We start from the raw sequence: 15,374 nt of genomic DNA on the forward strand, positions 1-15,374 counted from the left end.
GAGAATTTTTTTCACCCAGAGGGTGGTGGGGGTCTGGAACTCACTGCCTGAAAGGGTAGTAGAGGCAGAAATCCTCATCACATTTAAAAAGTACTTGGATATGCACATGAAGTGCCGTAACCTGCAAGGCTACGGACCAAGTGCTGGAAAGTGGGATTAGGGTGGATAGCTCTTTGTTGGCTGGCACGGACAAGATGGGCCGAATGGCCTCCTTCTGTGCTGTAAATTTCTATGATTCTATGGAACAGGATTTATGGGTTTATTTTTCTAAATTAATTGCAAACAAACTGGGAAATTAATTTTAATAGCTTTTTTCAGCTAAAGTTTTACATCTAAACTTCAGTGAGCCTAGCTCAGAGAGAGACAAAATGAGTGATTAGTCCTAGAATTTGAAAACAATGATTATTACAGAAAGTGTGTATTATTTTGGTGTAAGTTTCAAAGTGTGTGCCTCAGCTCAGGTTACAACACTGGTTTGGTTTGTTATTCAAAATGATTTGAAAACGAGCTGTAAGGTAAATTTTTTGAGAACTTTTTTTTAACTTGAGTCAAACTCCAAGAGGGAACAGCAGAAAATGGGTGATTCTAGCATCTTTCTTTCATTTTATACTGAGAATTCAAAACCAATGTATTCACTGATTGATTAATGAAGCAGCTGTGTTAGCTATTTATTCAATCGTAGTGGGAAAGGAAAGCATTTCCCAGGAGCCAATTTAAAAAAAATGCTTCGCCATCCTTGAGCAGAAGATAACAAATTATTTTGCAATGAAATTGTACACTTCTTCTCTCCTCTCCCCCCCGCCCCCCCCACCCACTTTCAACAGCATGAAGATAATCATAGGAGATTCAAAATATTTATACCTATGGCCTGAAATTTGAGGCCCTTTTAATATTGTTAGCCTTAAGTTTAATTAACTGTGCTAATTGTGTTGCATCCTTCTGGAACTTTCTAACTTTTTTGCCATTTGGTACAAAAGCCTATGTGTATCTTCTGTGATATTTACACTAGATTCTTGATTTTAGTGATGATGGGATGGAGGAAGGAGCTGCAAATGACGTTAATGACAGTGATTATGATCCCACTAAAGAAGCTAAGAAAGAGGTGAGAAATTTTAGGATTGTAACAAAGCCTGGGTTTCCACTATAAGATTCATTGACATGGGACTATGAACCTTCAAGGTCCCTAGGCTGGGGTAGCTGAAGCTTGCTGGAGAGCACCTTCACACACAAAGGGCAGGATTTTGCCAGCCCTGGGGAGGCGGGACTGCCGGGAAAATGGCAGAATCTGGGGGCGGGTGCCCTTCCCGCCTCCATGCCATCTTCCCAGGAGGCAGGTAGCCGACCCGCGCCGTCTCCTGGAGGCGGGAAGGGGATTACAGCCACTTGTTAAAAGGATTATCTCCATTTTGCCACCAGAGGCGCGGGCTTCCCGATGTCGGGAAACCCCGCCAGGGTCACCGAGGCGAGCAGTGGGTCTGCGGGGTGCAAAAGTGCGTTGTGGAGGTAAGTGATGGGTGCAAGTGTGGAGAGGTAAGTATGTGAGGTGAGTGGAAAGTGATAGAAAAAGTTTACTTGCCTTTGTTTCTTCCTGCAGGCTTCAGCAGTTGGGGATGCGGAGAGTCTCGCATCTCACTGGCAGAGATGACAGATGGCTGCTGCATTCTCCGATGCAACAGCCATCAAATTTCTGCTCTCAAAAGAGGTTTGATGAGTCTTGAATACAAGGACTCATCAAACAACATAGAGGGCTGGATTTTCATTCAGAAGTCGGGACTACAACTTTCGGGTTTTAGTCCCGCCTCCATCGACGTCCAGCCAATCCACGCAATTTTCCCTTGATTGATCTTGTTGAGCCCGCCCAGCGGGCTCAGCAGGCCAATTAAGGGCCACCCGGCAACAGGTGACATCACAGACTGAAATTTCATCTGTTTTCATGTGTTGACAGATGAAATATCAGTGTTTCACAGCTGTTTGAAGCTGTCAAACACTGACAGTCTTACTTCTAACCTGAGTCCTTCTACGCAGACTCGGTTAGAAATCACGCCGGCACTGAAAGCTGAAGGCTGTCACTTTTGACAGCTCGCGGCCATTCTGCTTTCTGTGCCGGCTGAATGATGGACTCCCGAAGCCTAGAGGAAGGAAGGCTGTTAAGGTAAATACAGGTAATTTAAACTTCTTTACACACTTTAGACAAACCAAACACACTTACCTTTGCACTCATGCACCCATCACTCACCTGAACACCAACATCTCGACCCCTCCAAGTCCTTCAACCCGACGGCCCGCCTCCTCTAACCTGGCGTGGTTTGGAGCCGTCGGGAATCCCACACGACACCCTTCAAAATAGGGATTTGGCTAAAAACTGCCTGTTAACTACCTGTTAACAGGCAGTTAATTGGCACTAATCCCTTCCCGCCTCGGGTCGGCGGGTCCCAGTGCGGGCCGGGTACTCGCCTCCTTTGAAATTTATGTGGAGGCGGGTTTTGGGTGGGATGGTGTCGGGACCCCCGAATTCGGGATTTTTGCCCCCTGCATGCCTAAAAGCCCGCCTCACGGCACACTGAAAATCAACCCCAGAATGTCAGTGTTTGACAGCTTCACAGAGCTGTCAAAACGATGACAATTCATCTGCCAAAAATTTTTGACAGATGAAACGTCATACACTGACATTCTCTGTAACCGGCTTCCCATTAATTGGCCTGCTAAGCCCGTGCTTATAAGGTCAATAAAGGGAAAATAGCTTGGGTTGGCCAGACATCGATGGAGGTGGGACTTAAACCCGACAAGTGGGCGTCCTGCCTCCAAAAGCTCCCCATTGGCAAAATCCAGCCCAAATTTTCATCTTTATGAAACCTCATTGGTGTTGAGCCTTTGTTGCACATGGCCTTTTAGATTACTTATTCCTTTACACTTTTTGAAGGTTTGTACATACATAATTAGAGTTAGTTCAGTGCAAGGTAGCAGAAATGTTGCTATTAATTTTAACTGGTGACTTGATTTTCTGCGAATGACTAAGAACATAAGAAATAGGAGCAGGAGTAGGCCAATCGGCCCCTCGAGACTGCTCCACCATTCAATAAGATCATGGCTGACCTGATCACAGCCTCAAATCTTCTATCACTCTCCATCCACCCGAACCCATGTGATCTCCCGGGAGGCGAAAAAGCAGACAAAAAACCCAATGGCCAATTTGGGAGAAAAAATCTGGGAAATTCCTCTCCAACCTATCTAGGCGATCGAAACTCGTCCAGGAGATCACTCTGTCCCTATATTTTCTACAGTACTTACCTTCTGTAAAGGCGATCTCCACCCCAGCCAGGAACAGGAATAAAACCATCTCCTGAAATCTAACACAGAATTAGAACACAGTAGGTGCAGAACAAGGCTACACGGCCCCTGGGCCCACTCCACTACCCACAGGGCCATGACCATTCCGAACCTAGACTCATGTCCAATTTCCTGCCCGCTCCCCGTAACCCTTAATTCCCTTTACTTCTAGGAAACTATCTATTTCTGTTTTAAATTTATTTAATGATGTAGCTTCCACAGCTTTCTGGGGCAGCAAATTCCACAAACCTACCACCCTCTGAGTGAAGAAGTTTCTCCTCATCTCAGTTTTGAAAGAGCAGCCCCTTATTCTAAGATTATGCCCCCTAGTTCTAGTTTCACCCATCATTGGGAGCATCCTCACCGCATCCACCCAATCAAGCCCCTTCACAATCTTACATGTTTCAATAAGATCGCCTCTCATTCTTCTGAACTCCAATGAGTAGAGTCCCAATCTACTCAACCTCTCCTCATATGACAACCCCCTCATCCCCGGGATTAACCGAGTGAACCTTCTTTGTACTGACTCAAGAGCAAGTATGTCTTCTTAAGTATGGACACCAAAACTGTATGCAGTATTCCAGGTGCGGTCTCACCAATACCTTGTACAACTGCAACAATACCTCCCTGTTTTTATATTCTATCCCCCTGGCAATAAAAGCCAACATTCCATTGGCCTTCTTGATCACTTGCTGCACCTGCATACTAACTTTTTGAGCTTCGTGCACCAGGACCCCCAGATCCCTTTGTACTACAGTACTTTCCAGTTTCTTGCCATTAAGATAATAACTTGCTCTATGATTTTTCCTGCCAAAGTGCATAACCTCACACTTTCCAGTATTGTATTCCATCTGCCAAATCTCTGCCCACTTACTTAGTCTGTCTATGTCCCTTTGCAGGTTTTTTATGTCCTCCTCACTCACCACTGTCCCTCCCATCTTTGTATCATCTGCAAACTTTGATATGTTACACTCGGTCCCCTCCTCCAAATCGTTAATATAGATTGTAAAGAGTTGGGGACCCAGCACTGACCCCTGCGGAACACCACTAGTTACTGATTGCCAGTCTGAGAACGAACCATTTATCCCAACTCTCTGCTTTCTGTTAGAGAGCCAATCCTCCACCCACGCCAGAATATTACCCCCAATCCCGTGATTTTTTATCTTGAGCAATAATCTTTTGTGTGGCACCTTGTCAGATGCCTTTTGGAAGTCTAAATACATTACGTTCACTGGTTCCCCTTTATCCACCCTGTATGTTACTTCCTCAAAGAACTCGAGCAAATTTGTCAAACATGACTTCCCCTTCATGAAACCATGCTGAGTTTGTCCTATTAAATTATGTTTATCCAAATGTCCTGTTACTGTCTCCTTAATAATGGACTCTTAACATTTTACCAACCACAGATGTTAGGCTAACAGGTCTATAGTTTCCAGCCTTCTGCCTACTACCCTTTTTAAATAAGGGTGTTACATTAGCAGTTTTCCAATCTGCCGGGACCTTTGCTGAGTCCAGGGAGTTTTGGAAAATTATTACCAATGCATCCACAATCCCTACCGCCACTTCCCTCAAGACCCTAGGATGTAAGCCATCAGGTCCAGGGGATTTATCCACCTTGAGTCCCATTATTTTACCAAGTACCACTTCCTTAGTGATTTTAATCGTATTTAGCTCCTCCACCACCCCCCCCCCCCCCACCAGAGTCCCCTGTTTGTCCAGTGTTGGGATATTCTTAGTGTCCTCTACCGTAAAGACTGATACAAAATATTTGTTCAGCGTTTTTGCCATCTCCATGTTTCCCACCATTAATTTCCCGGTCTCATCCTCTAAGGGACCAAGATTTACTTTAGCCACCCTTTTTCTTTTTATATAACTATAGAAACTTTTGCTATCTGTTTTTATATTTTTTGCTAATTTACTTTCAAAATCTATCTTCCCTTTCTTAATCAATCTTTTAGTTATTTTTTGCTGTCTTTTAAAGACTTCCCAATCTTCTATCCTCCCACTAGATTTGGCTACCTTATATGCCCTTGTTTTTAGTCGGATATTATCCTTAATTACTTTACTTAGCCACGGATGGCTATCTTTTCTTTTACACCCTTTTTTCCTCAGTGGAATATATATTTTTTGGAAGTTGTAAAATAACTCCTTAAATGTACACCACTGATCATGTACCGTCTTACCCTTTAATCTATTTTCCCAGTCCACTCTAATCAATTCCGCTCTCATACCTTCATAGTCTCCTTTATTCAAGCTCAGCACGCTTGTTTGAGATCCAACCTTCTCACCCTCTAATTGAATATGGAATTCAACCATGTTATGGTCACTCATTCCAAGGGGATCCTTTACTAGGACATTTTTAATTAATCCTGTCTCATTACACAGGACCAAATCTAAGGTTGCTTGCCCCCTGGTCGGTTCAGTTACATACTGCTCAAGAAACCCATCCCTAATACACTCAATGAACTCATCCTCAAGGCTGCTCTGCCCAATTTGATTTGTCCAGTTAATATGATAGTTAAAATCCCCCATAATTATAGCTGGTCCCTTATTACAAGCCTCAACTATTTCCTGATTGATACTCCGTCCAACAGAGTTGCCACTGTTCGGAGGCCTATAGACTACGCCCACTAGTGTTTTTTTCCCCTTTATTATTCCTTATCTCCACCCAAACTCTTTCACTATCCTGCTCCTTTGACCCAATATCATTTCTCTATTATAATGATTCCTTCATTTATTAACATAGCCACCCCACCTCCCCTCCCTTCCTGCCTGTCCTTCCTGATTGTTAAATAACCTGGTATGTTTAATTCCCTGTCATGGTCACCCTGCAGCCATGTTTCTGTAATGGCCACAAGATCATACCCATATGTAGTTATTTGTGCCGTTAACTCATTCATTTTGTTACGAATGCTACGTGCATTCAGATAAAGAACTTTCCAATATGTTTTGTGACACTTAGTTCCTGTTTTTTCCCCTTTTAGTACTTTATCTTTTACTCCATACCTTCTGTCCCTTCCTGACACGTTCTGTTTTTTAATTCCCCCACTGCTACCTAAGTCTATGACCTTCTCCGTTGTCATTTCTATTATTTGCTCTCTAGAAACCCACCCCCCCACGAATTAGTTTAAAGCCCTCTCTACAGCCCTAGTTATATGATTCGCCAGGACTCTAGTCCCAGCACTTGCCAAGTGGAGTCCGTCCCAACGGAACAGCGCCCTCCTGTCCCAGTACTGGTGCCAGTGTGTCCCAAGAAGCAAAACCCATTTCTCCCACACCAGTCTTTGAGCCACACATTTAACTCTTTAATTTTATTTATCCTAGCCAAATTCGCTCGTGGCTCGGGTAATAATCCAGAGATTATTACCCTTGAGGTTCTGTTTTTTAATTTGACCCCTAGCTGCTCATACTCCTTTAACAGAACCGTCTTCCTTGTCCTATCTACGTCGTTTGTACCAACATGGGCCACGACAACTGGATCCTCCCCCTCCCACTCCAAGTTTCTTTCCAGCCCAGAAGAGATGTCCTTAACCCTGGCACCGGGCAGGCAACACAGCCTTCGGGACTCCCGCTCTTGACTGCAGAGAACCCTATCTATCCCCCTAATGATACTATCCCCTACCACTACAACATTTCTTTTTACTCCCTCCACTTGAATGGCCCCCTGTACCACGGTGCTGTGGCCAGGTTGCTCATCCTCCCTGCAGTTCCCGCTCCCGCCTTCACAGGGAGTAAGAACCTCGATCCTGCTTGACAAGAGCAAGGGCTGCGGCTCCTTCAACACTACCTCCTGGATCCCTGTACCTGCCTCACTCATAGTCACACCGTCCTGTCCCTGACTACGGACTACATCTGCATTAATTAATTTCATAGGTGTGACCACCTCCTGAAACATAGAGTCCAGGAACTTCTCCCCCTCCCTGATGTGTCGCAGTGTCTAAAGCTCGGTCTCAAGCTCTTTAACATGGAGCTTGAGTTCCTCTAGCAGCAAACACTTATCGCAAATGTAATCACCGTGAGCCTCAATGGGGTCCACCAGCTCCCACATTTCGCAACAGTGACACATCACCTGTTCACCCATATCTATGTAATTAATTAAATTTCTTATTATTAGTTATGAAGACCCTTTGCCCCGATATAGATGATAATATTACACCACTATTCAATAGGACTTACCAACTTAAAGGAATAAGAGAGAAGGAAGAAAACCAACCAACCAGCTGATCACCAAACTCCTCCTTGAATACTGTCTGTGAGGCCTGTTTGGTTGACTCGTCTCGCTGCTCCGCTTCCGCAGTGCTGTCTAAGCCTGGGAGTGGGGAACAAAACAGAGCAAAAAACACACCCTCACCTCCCACTTGCCCGAACTCTCCCACTTACCAAACTCTAGCAGCACTCAATGCCACAGCACTCTGTGCAACAGCACTAGCCCCGCCCCTTTTATACCCGGATTCGACTTCCTGTTTAAACGCCCCAGCAGTTTTAATATACACTGAAAAAAATTAAACTCACTTCAAATAATTAACTTTTTAACACACTAAAATTCACAAAATACACTTAAATGACTTTTCTCCCACTTACCAAACTCTAGCAGCACTCAATGCCAAAGTGATCAAGCTGGTAATAGATATGGTAGATTCTGGGACTGGGGTCCGTCCTGCCATAGTGAAGACCAATTTAATGCCGCTACTTTGGAGGAAATTTGTTGTCTTCAATCATGCTTACAAAACGATGAATATTTGCAGAAATCCAGCTTCCGTTGTACATAAAGCGTGGAACAAGAACAAGAAAAAGGCATTTGGCCCAGTATACGCTTCCTTTCACAAACTGTACGGTCAGCAAATGGAAACTCTGCTTATGTGGATTCCTTGGTGATTTGGTTTGGAGACTTTTAAATATGCTGATGAGTTTTTGTTTGTGTCTGGCATCTAGCTGACCAAAAAGAAAGGAAAGGAATACTGTTTTTTGTTTAGAAAATTTAAATTTAAGCACATGAAAATAGAAGGCAAGTAAAAAAAAAAAAAATGGAAACCTGGGAGAGAAGGGGAGAAAAGCTAAATACTGCCCTCACTCTTAATTCTGAGTGCTGTCTATTGATCTCGGCTGTAAATGCAGAGCTTGCCTGAGGGGTTACATAGCTGTGATGTCCTTCACCTTTCAGTAGCTTGCAGACACTCACTGCCCAAGTTCATGTGAGGAGTAACCACTTGCAAGGAACCCAGCATGAGTCATTGCCTTAAGGATAGGCAGGTAATTGGGGAAAAAATTAGTAGGGAAAATAATTCTGATGGCTTATAAATGTTCCTGTATATGCTTAATTGAATTGGCAATGTTTATTTTTCTAAATTGCATGATTTGTGCATGAAGAGTTAATGTATTTGAGGGGGAAAAATCTGTTGCTGCTGTGGTTTCCTGTAGATGGTGAGAGAGTGAAGTTGTTTTATAAAGATAAAGGAGCATTTTACCACACACCTGTTTCTCTTAAACTCCGTTCCTGAAACACAATGGGCTAAAAATTTGGTGGCATAGCACCTGTTGTTTGGGTGCTACGGGTGCCATTTTGGTCAAAAATGGCGGTCGTACCAGATGTCATTTTGGTGAGGGTGTTGGCGTCGGCGCTGGGTGCATGCGCCGGAAGTATGCAGAGTACGCAGATCGTGACACCAGTGCTGCCATTTTCTACCTCAATGCTGCAGCTAACGCCCTCTCAGCCTCCCACAGCTGAACATGCATTCAGCAGCAGGAAGGACCCCCCCACCAGCGCTATTTAAAGGGATCATCACTTACTTACAGGTTAGTTGCTGATTGATTTTTACTAGCTGTTGCTGAGTTTGTAGAAGTGTTTGGTGCTTTCTAAAGCTTTTATAGATATGTGAAGAGAAAAAGATTGGTGAAGTCGAGCGTAGGTCCCTTACAGTCAGAATCAGGGGAATTTATAATGGGGAACAAAGAAATGGAAGACCAATTAAATACATATTTTGGTTCTGTCTTCACAAAGGAGGACACAAATAACCTCCCAGAGATGTCGGGGAACATAGGGACTAATGAGAGGGAGGAACTGAAAGAAATCAGTATTTGTAAGGAAATGGTGTTGGGGAAGTTGACTGGATTGAAGGCCGATAAATCCCCAGGGCCTGATAATCTACATCCTAGGGTACTTAAGGAAGTGGCCCTGGAGATAGTAGATGCATTGCTGGTCATCTTCCAGAACTCGATAGACTCTGGAACAGTACCCATGGATTGGAGGGTAGCTAATGTTACCCCACTATTCAAAAAAGGTGGTGGAGAAAAAGCGGGTAATTATAGACCGGTAAGCCTGACATCGGTGGTGAGGAAAATGCTAGAGTCCATTATAAAAGATGTAATAGCAGAGCACTTGGAAAGCAGTGACAGGATCGGACAAAGTCAACATGGATTTACAAAAGGTAAATCGTGCTTGACTAATCTACTGGAATTTTTTGAGGATGTAACTGGTAAAATAGATAAGGGAGAACCAGTGGATGTGTTTTTGGACTTTCAGAAGGCTTTCGATAAGGTCCCGCATAAGAGATTAGCGTGCAAAATTAAGGCACATGGGATTGGGGGCAAGGTATTAACTTGGATAGAGAACTGGTTGGCAGATAGAAAGCAAAGAGTTGGAATAAATGGGTCGTTTTCCGAGTGGCAGGCAGTGACTAGTGGCTACCGCAGGGATCGGTCCTAGGACCCCAGCTGTTCACGATATATATTAATGATCTGGACGAGGGAATTGGATGTAATATCTCCAAATTTGCAGATGACACAAAGCTGGGTGGGAGGGTGTGCTGTGAGGAGGATGTCGTGAAACTCCAGTACGATTTGGACAGGTTGGGTGATTGGGCAGAAACATGGCAAATGCACTATAATGTGGATAAATGTGAGGTTATCCACTTTGGTGGCAAAACAGGAAGGCAGACTATTATTTGAATGGCAATAGATTGGGAGAAGGGGAAGTGCAAAGAGACCTGGGTGTTCTTGTGCACCAGTCGCTGTAGGTAAGCATGCAGGTGCAGCAGGCGGTTAAGAAGGCAAATGGTATGTTGGCCTTCGTAGTGAGAGGGTTCGAGTACAGGAACAAGGATGTCTTGCTGCAGTTGTACAGGGCCTTGGTGAGACCGCACCTTGAGTATTGTGTGCAGTTTTGGTCGCCTTATCTGAGGAAGGATGGCCTTGCCATGGAAGGAGTGCAGCGAAGATTCACCTGGCTGATACCTGGGATGGCAGGAATGACATATAAGGAGAGATTGTGTCGATTGGGCTTATACTTACTGGAGTTTAGAAGATTGAGAGGGGATCTCATCGAAACCTATAAAATTCTGTCAGGCCTGGACAGACTAGATGCAGGAAAGATGTTCCCGATGGCCGGGGAATCCAGAACTAGGGGTCATAATCTAAGAATAAGGGGTAAGCCATTTAGGACTAAGATGAGGAGGAATTTCTTCACCCAGAGAGTGGTGAACCTGTGGAATTCTCTACCACAGAGGGCGGTGGAGGCCAGTTCATTAAATATATTCAAGAAGGAGTTGGATATATTTCTTAAGGCTAAAGGGATCAAGGGATATGGGGAGAAGGCAGGGACAGGGTACTGAATTTGGATGATCAGCCATGATCTCATTGAATGGCGGAGCAGGCTCGAGGGGCCGAATGGCCTACTCCTGCTCCTATCTTCTATGTTTCTATGTAAACTTCTTTAAAGTTGCCTAAAGTCTGCAAGGAGTAGTGTGGCACGTGTTCAAGGACTTGGTACTGACTTGCAAGGGACCTACTCTGACCAGTTGCTCCCAGACATGGGTCCAGTAGTTTGTATTCTCCTTGGCCTGCAGCATGGGGAGAATTAGCTGAGGCGACACAGAGCAGGACAAGCTGCTACAAGAGGCAGGAGGAGGGGGGGTAGAAGGGCTCTCAGCAGGAGTCTTCAGGGAGCAATTCTCCTACCTCAGCAACGAACAGTGTGTGCAATATCTCTGTTTTACTAAGGAGGTGCTCACAGAAATCTGCTACCAGCTGCCGCTAGACCTGCAGTCTCAGTCCAGGGCGAGGACGGCATTGCCAGTGGCTGTAAAAGTGATGGTGGCCTTGAACTTCTTCGTGTCGGGCTCCTTCCAGGCTAGAGCAGACGACTTCTGTAACATCGCCGCCGTCCACTCCTGTATAAGGGAGGTGAGTGAGGCTCTGTATAAAAAGAGAGCTGAATAAATTTCATTCTTTCTTGCCGGAGAGAAGCAGGGGGAGTGAGCATGTGGCTTCTTCACGATAGCAGGCTTCCCTACGGTGCAGGGTGCCATTAACTGCACGCATGTTGCTTTGCAGGTGCCGCATCTCAATTCAGAGATGTACCACAACCGAAAGGGATTCCACTCCCACAAAGTCCAGCTGGTGTGCGACCATACTCGGTGCGTTATGCAGGCTGGCAGCAGTCTTGATGCCTTCATTCTGCGGCAGTCCGCTGTATCATCAGTATTTGAGTCACCACGACAAACCAGAGGGTAGCTACTGGGTGACCAGGACTATCCGCTGACCACCTGGCTCATGACTCTACTGCACAACCCACGCACACATGCATACAGTGAAAGCCATGCTGCCATACGGAATCTGATAGAGCAGACCATTGGCGTCGCGTCCTTAGACAACGCTTCTGCTGCCAGGACCGCTCTGGAGGAGCCCTGCAGTACTCGCCAGAGTGTGTCTCAAGATTCATCTTGGACTGCTGCATGTTCCACAACTTCGCCATCATGAGGGCGCAGCCCTTGACACCAGGTATACAGCAACCAGCTGAGGAAGGGAGGAGGCAACCCTTTCTGCCTGGGCTGTCCGTGATTGACTCATCCGATTGCGGTACCAGTGAACGCAACCCTAATTCCCCATTCACTACTAGTCCCACGCCTTACCTTCCCTCTGTTATTGACCATCACAGCGTTCTCTTGGCCACAATGCTACAATAAACGCCACCACAAAACAAACATTCCAAACCAATTTTATGAATCAAACCATTACAATATTTCATTTAAAAGTCAACTAATCACCCTTGTGCATTCCATTAATGCCTGGCTGGTTGAAGGTTGCTGACTTGCAGTGGGGGAGGCTGCAAATGGCCTTGGAGGACAACCCTGAGCAGCTCTGGGCCTAGTAGGCCTGGCTTTGAACTGCACCAGCTCGGCATAGGCGGCAGCAGTCTGGGCTGGCTGACTGACTGGCAACAGCAAGGGCACTGGCAAAGATGGGAGGACGAAAGCTGTCATCCTGAGAGGACAGCAGGTGCTTGCTCCATGGAGCCACTGCCACTTCCCTGGGGCGGCTGCTCAGCAATCTTAGTAATCCGCTGGAGGACAGATTGCTGAACTGCTGTGACACCCTGAAAGCCCCTTTCAACACTGCTAACCGCAGCCATGATATCAGCAGTCTGTATTTGCAGGCAGCAAGCTGAGCTTGCATGACTTCAGTCTGCGCTTCCATTGCAGCACTCCAACATTGGGTGGCTTTTGCTTGTGCTGCAATGGAAGCTGAGACTTCGGCCATCAGGCACTGCCTGATGGTTGGGTCCACAAGTGCGCTAATGGACCTGCCCACCCCTTCCACGCTAGAAAGGATGGGCTCCAAGCTCTGAGCAAAGCCCTGTGGGAGGTTGGAGCTGGATTCCTCCATGCACTTTTTTTTTAGTTGTTTATGGGCTCTGGGCGTTGCTGGCAAGGCCAGTATTTATTGCCCATCCCTAGTTGCCCTTGAGAAGGTGGTGGTGAGCCGCCCTCTTGAACTGCTGCAGTCCGTGTGGTGATGGTACTCCCACAGTGCTGTTAGGTAGGGAGTTCCAGGATTCCTTGACATTGCATTCAGGCTTTCTGGAAGGCCTGCCAACGCACCAAGCATTTAGTTGTGCATACCCATCAGCTTTGTTCTGTAGGCCGCCCCATTGAAGTCCTCAATCTGAGTCCTGTGCAGCAGAACATGGGCAACCTAGCCCTCGATGGAGCTGACACCTGCGCTACCCTTTCCCCCTGCCCTGGCTGCAGCCCACTCGTGCCTGGTGATTCAACACGTGCAGATCCTGCCGCTAAGCTACCTTCTAAACACAGTGCCAGTATCTGAGCTGGTGGCTGCAAGTGTAAGATCGAATGACGGTGTTTCTTTTTCATCATCGCTCTCCTCTTCCTCATCATCGCTCTCCTCTTCCTCATCATCGCTCTCCTCTTCCTCTTCCACCATTGCCTGGCCAGGTTGAATTTCTTGGGTCTCTGAAATTAAAAAAGGCATAAGCTTGTGGGGAGAAGTGGTGGAAAGAAAGAGGTGCATGCTTACACCACCTGCAGCTTCTCAGTCAAGAGATTGTGGGATGAGGGCGATGTGGGATGTGAGGAGGATTAGGTATGAGCATACCGCCATGTTCAATGGTTTTGGCGCTGCTGCTGGCCATGGCCTCAGGCACAGTCACTCCAATTATGCTGGGCACCGTCTCCTCGAGTGCGGGTCAGGATATGGAGGTGCGCCTGTCCCCCTCCAGTTCTCGAGCAACACTGTTGTCATTGATCTCCGTGGCTATCTGCTCCCATTGCCATCGCTGTGTCTGTCTGGAGGGCCTCTTGGCCCCCTGTGGAAACAGGACTTCTTTCTCTCCTCTCCACCTCCTGTACTAAGACCCTCCAGTGATGCATCTGAGAACTTTGGGGCCGTCTCTCTGGCTTCTTGTGCCATTGCTGAATGTTAACCAGTTGAAACTACCTTCTCGAATGGCTTCCAGCACCTGGTCTTGTCAAACTGCACCTCCCCTTTTAAGAGGGGCAGGCTGGCTTTAAGAAAAGCTAGGGTAAAGGACATCTCTGGGCTGGAGAAGAACTTGGAGTGGGAGGAGGAGGATCCAGTTGTCGTGGTCCACGTAGGTACTAACGACATAGTAGGACAAAGAAAGAGGTTCTGCTGAGAGAGTTTGAGCAGCTAGGGACTAAATTAAAAAGCAGAACCACAAAGGTCATAATCTCTGGATTATTACCAGAGCCATAAGCAAATTGGCATAGGGTCAATAGGATCAGGGAGATGAATGCGTGGCTCAAAGATTGGTGTGGGAGAAGTGGGCTTCGATTCGTGGGGCACTGGCACCAGTACTAGGGAAAGAGCGAGCTGTTCCTTTGGGACGGACTACACCTGAATCATGCTGGGACCAGAGTTCTAGCGAATTGAATAATTAGGGAGGTAGATAGGGCTTTAAACTAAATAAGGAGGGAGGGGGGGAGGGTCCCGGTGGAGAGAAATCTAGAATGCTAAAGAGAAAAGACAAGGAAGCAGTGCAGGAGAATGATTGGGGTAAGGATAACCAGATTGTGTAAGGAAGGGACAGAGCGTACAAACAAAGGAATGCACTAACAAATGGGGTCCAGGTAAGAAAAAATGGTAATAAGACAAATAGGGCCATAGTACAAAAAAATGTTAAGATGTCTGATGGGCCTTCATTAACCACAAAACTAGAAGTTATAGACTTAAACAAGTTGGCTTTTAATCACTAAGATCAGAGCTAACATCTCAACACGCCGACTGGTTCACAGGAATGAGTCATACAGATCCTGGGATCTTTATGTAAGAGAAGTCAGGGGCGGAGCCAAGAGCCAAGACCTAGAACCTCCCAGGTTAGTCGGGAAAGAGGAAGTGAAACTATACACAGTGGGGGAGGGTAATGTACATGAGTGCAAAACGAATACAGGATCAAGACAAACAGATTTCATTACATTCACCCCTTCTATAGATTTAGTCCATCGGGGTGATGTTTCTTAAAAGTTGGTATAAGTGAGTCTGTCAGGAGGTTTTGCAGTTCTCTGATCAGCGCAAAGCCGGTTGGGGTGCCTCTAGGGGAGTGGATTCTGGTTCCTCCGCTGTCCGGGCCTCCGCAGTGTCTTCCAGGTTATCTGCAGTGTCCTCCAGGTTAAAGTTGGGTATTGATACTTCTGGGCGTCCTGTCTCTTTGTAGTGTAGGTCTTCATCGGGTAGTCTCCCATCGTTCTCTCCGCTCCCCGAGGGAGCGAGGTCTTTTATGGAAACAGTGTCCT

General features: G+C 46.2%; 1 protein-coding gene across 1 annotated transcript in view; it reads left to right on the forward strand.

Annotated features, from left to right (window-relative positions):
• The window catches only part of rcor3 (REST corepressor 3), a 115,810-nt gene that overhangs the window by 26,584 nt on the left and 73,852 nt on the right, over positions 1–15,374 (forward strand). The window contains exon 7 of the mRNA XM_085980904.1: positions 1,024–1,102. Within this exon, the coding sequence (XP_085837030.1) occupies positions 1,024–1,102 (79 nt within the window). The remainder of the gene's footprint in view (positions 1–1,023; positions 1,103–15,374) is intronic.

Source organism: Somniosus microcephalus, chromosome 3, assembly GCF_052327205.1.
Source record: "Somniosus microcephalus isolate GS21.2 chromosome 3, FLI_Smic_1.0, whole genome shotgun sequence".
Taxonomy (NCBI): Eukaryota; Metazoa; Chordata; class Chondrichthyes; order Squaliformes; family Somniosidae; genus Somniosus; species Somniosus microcephalus.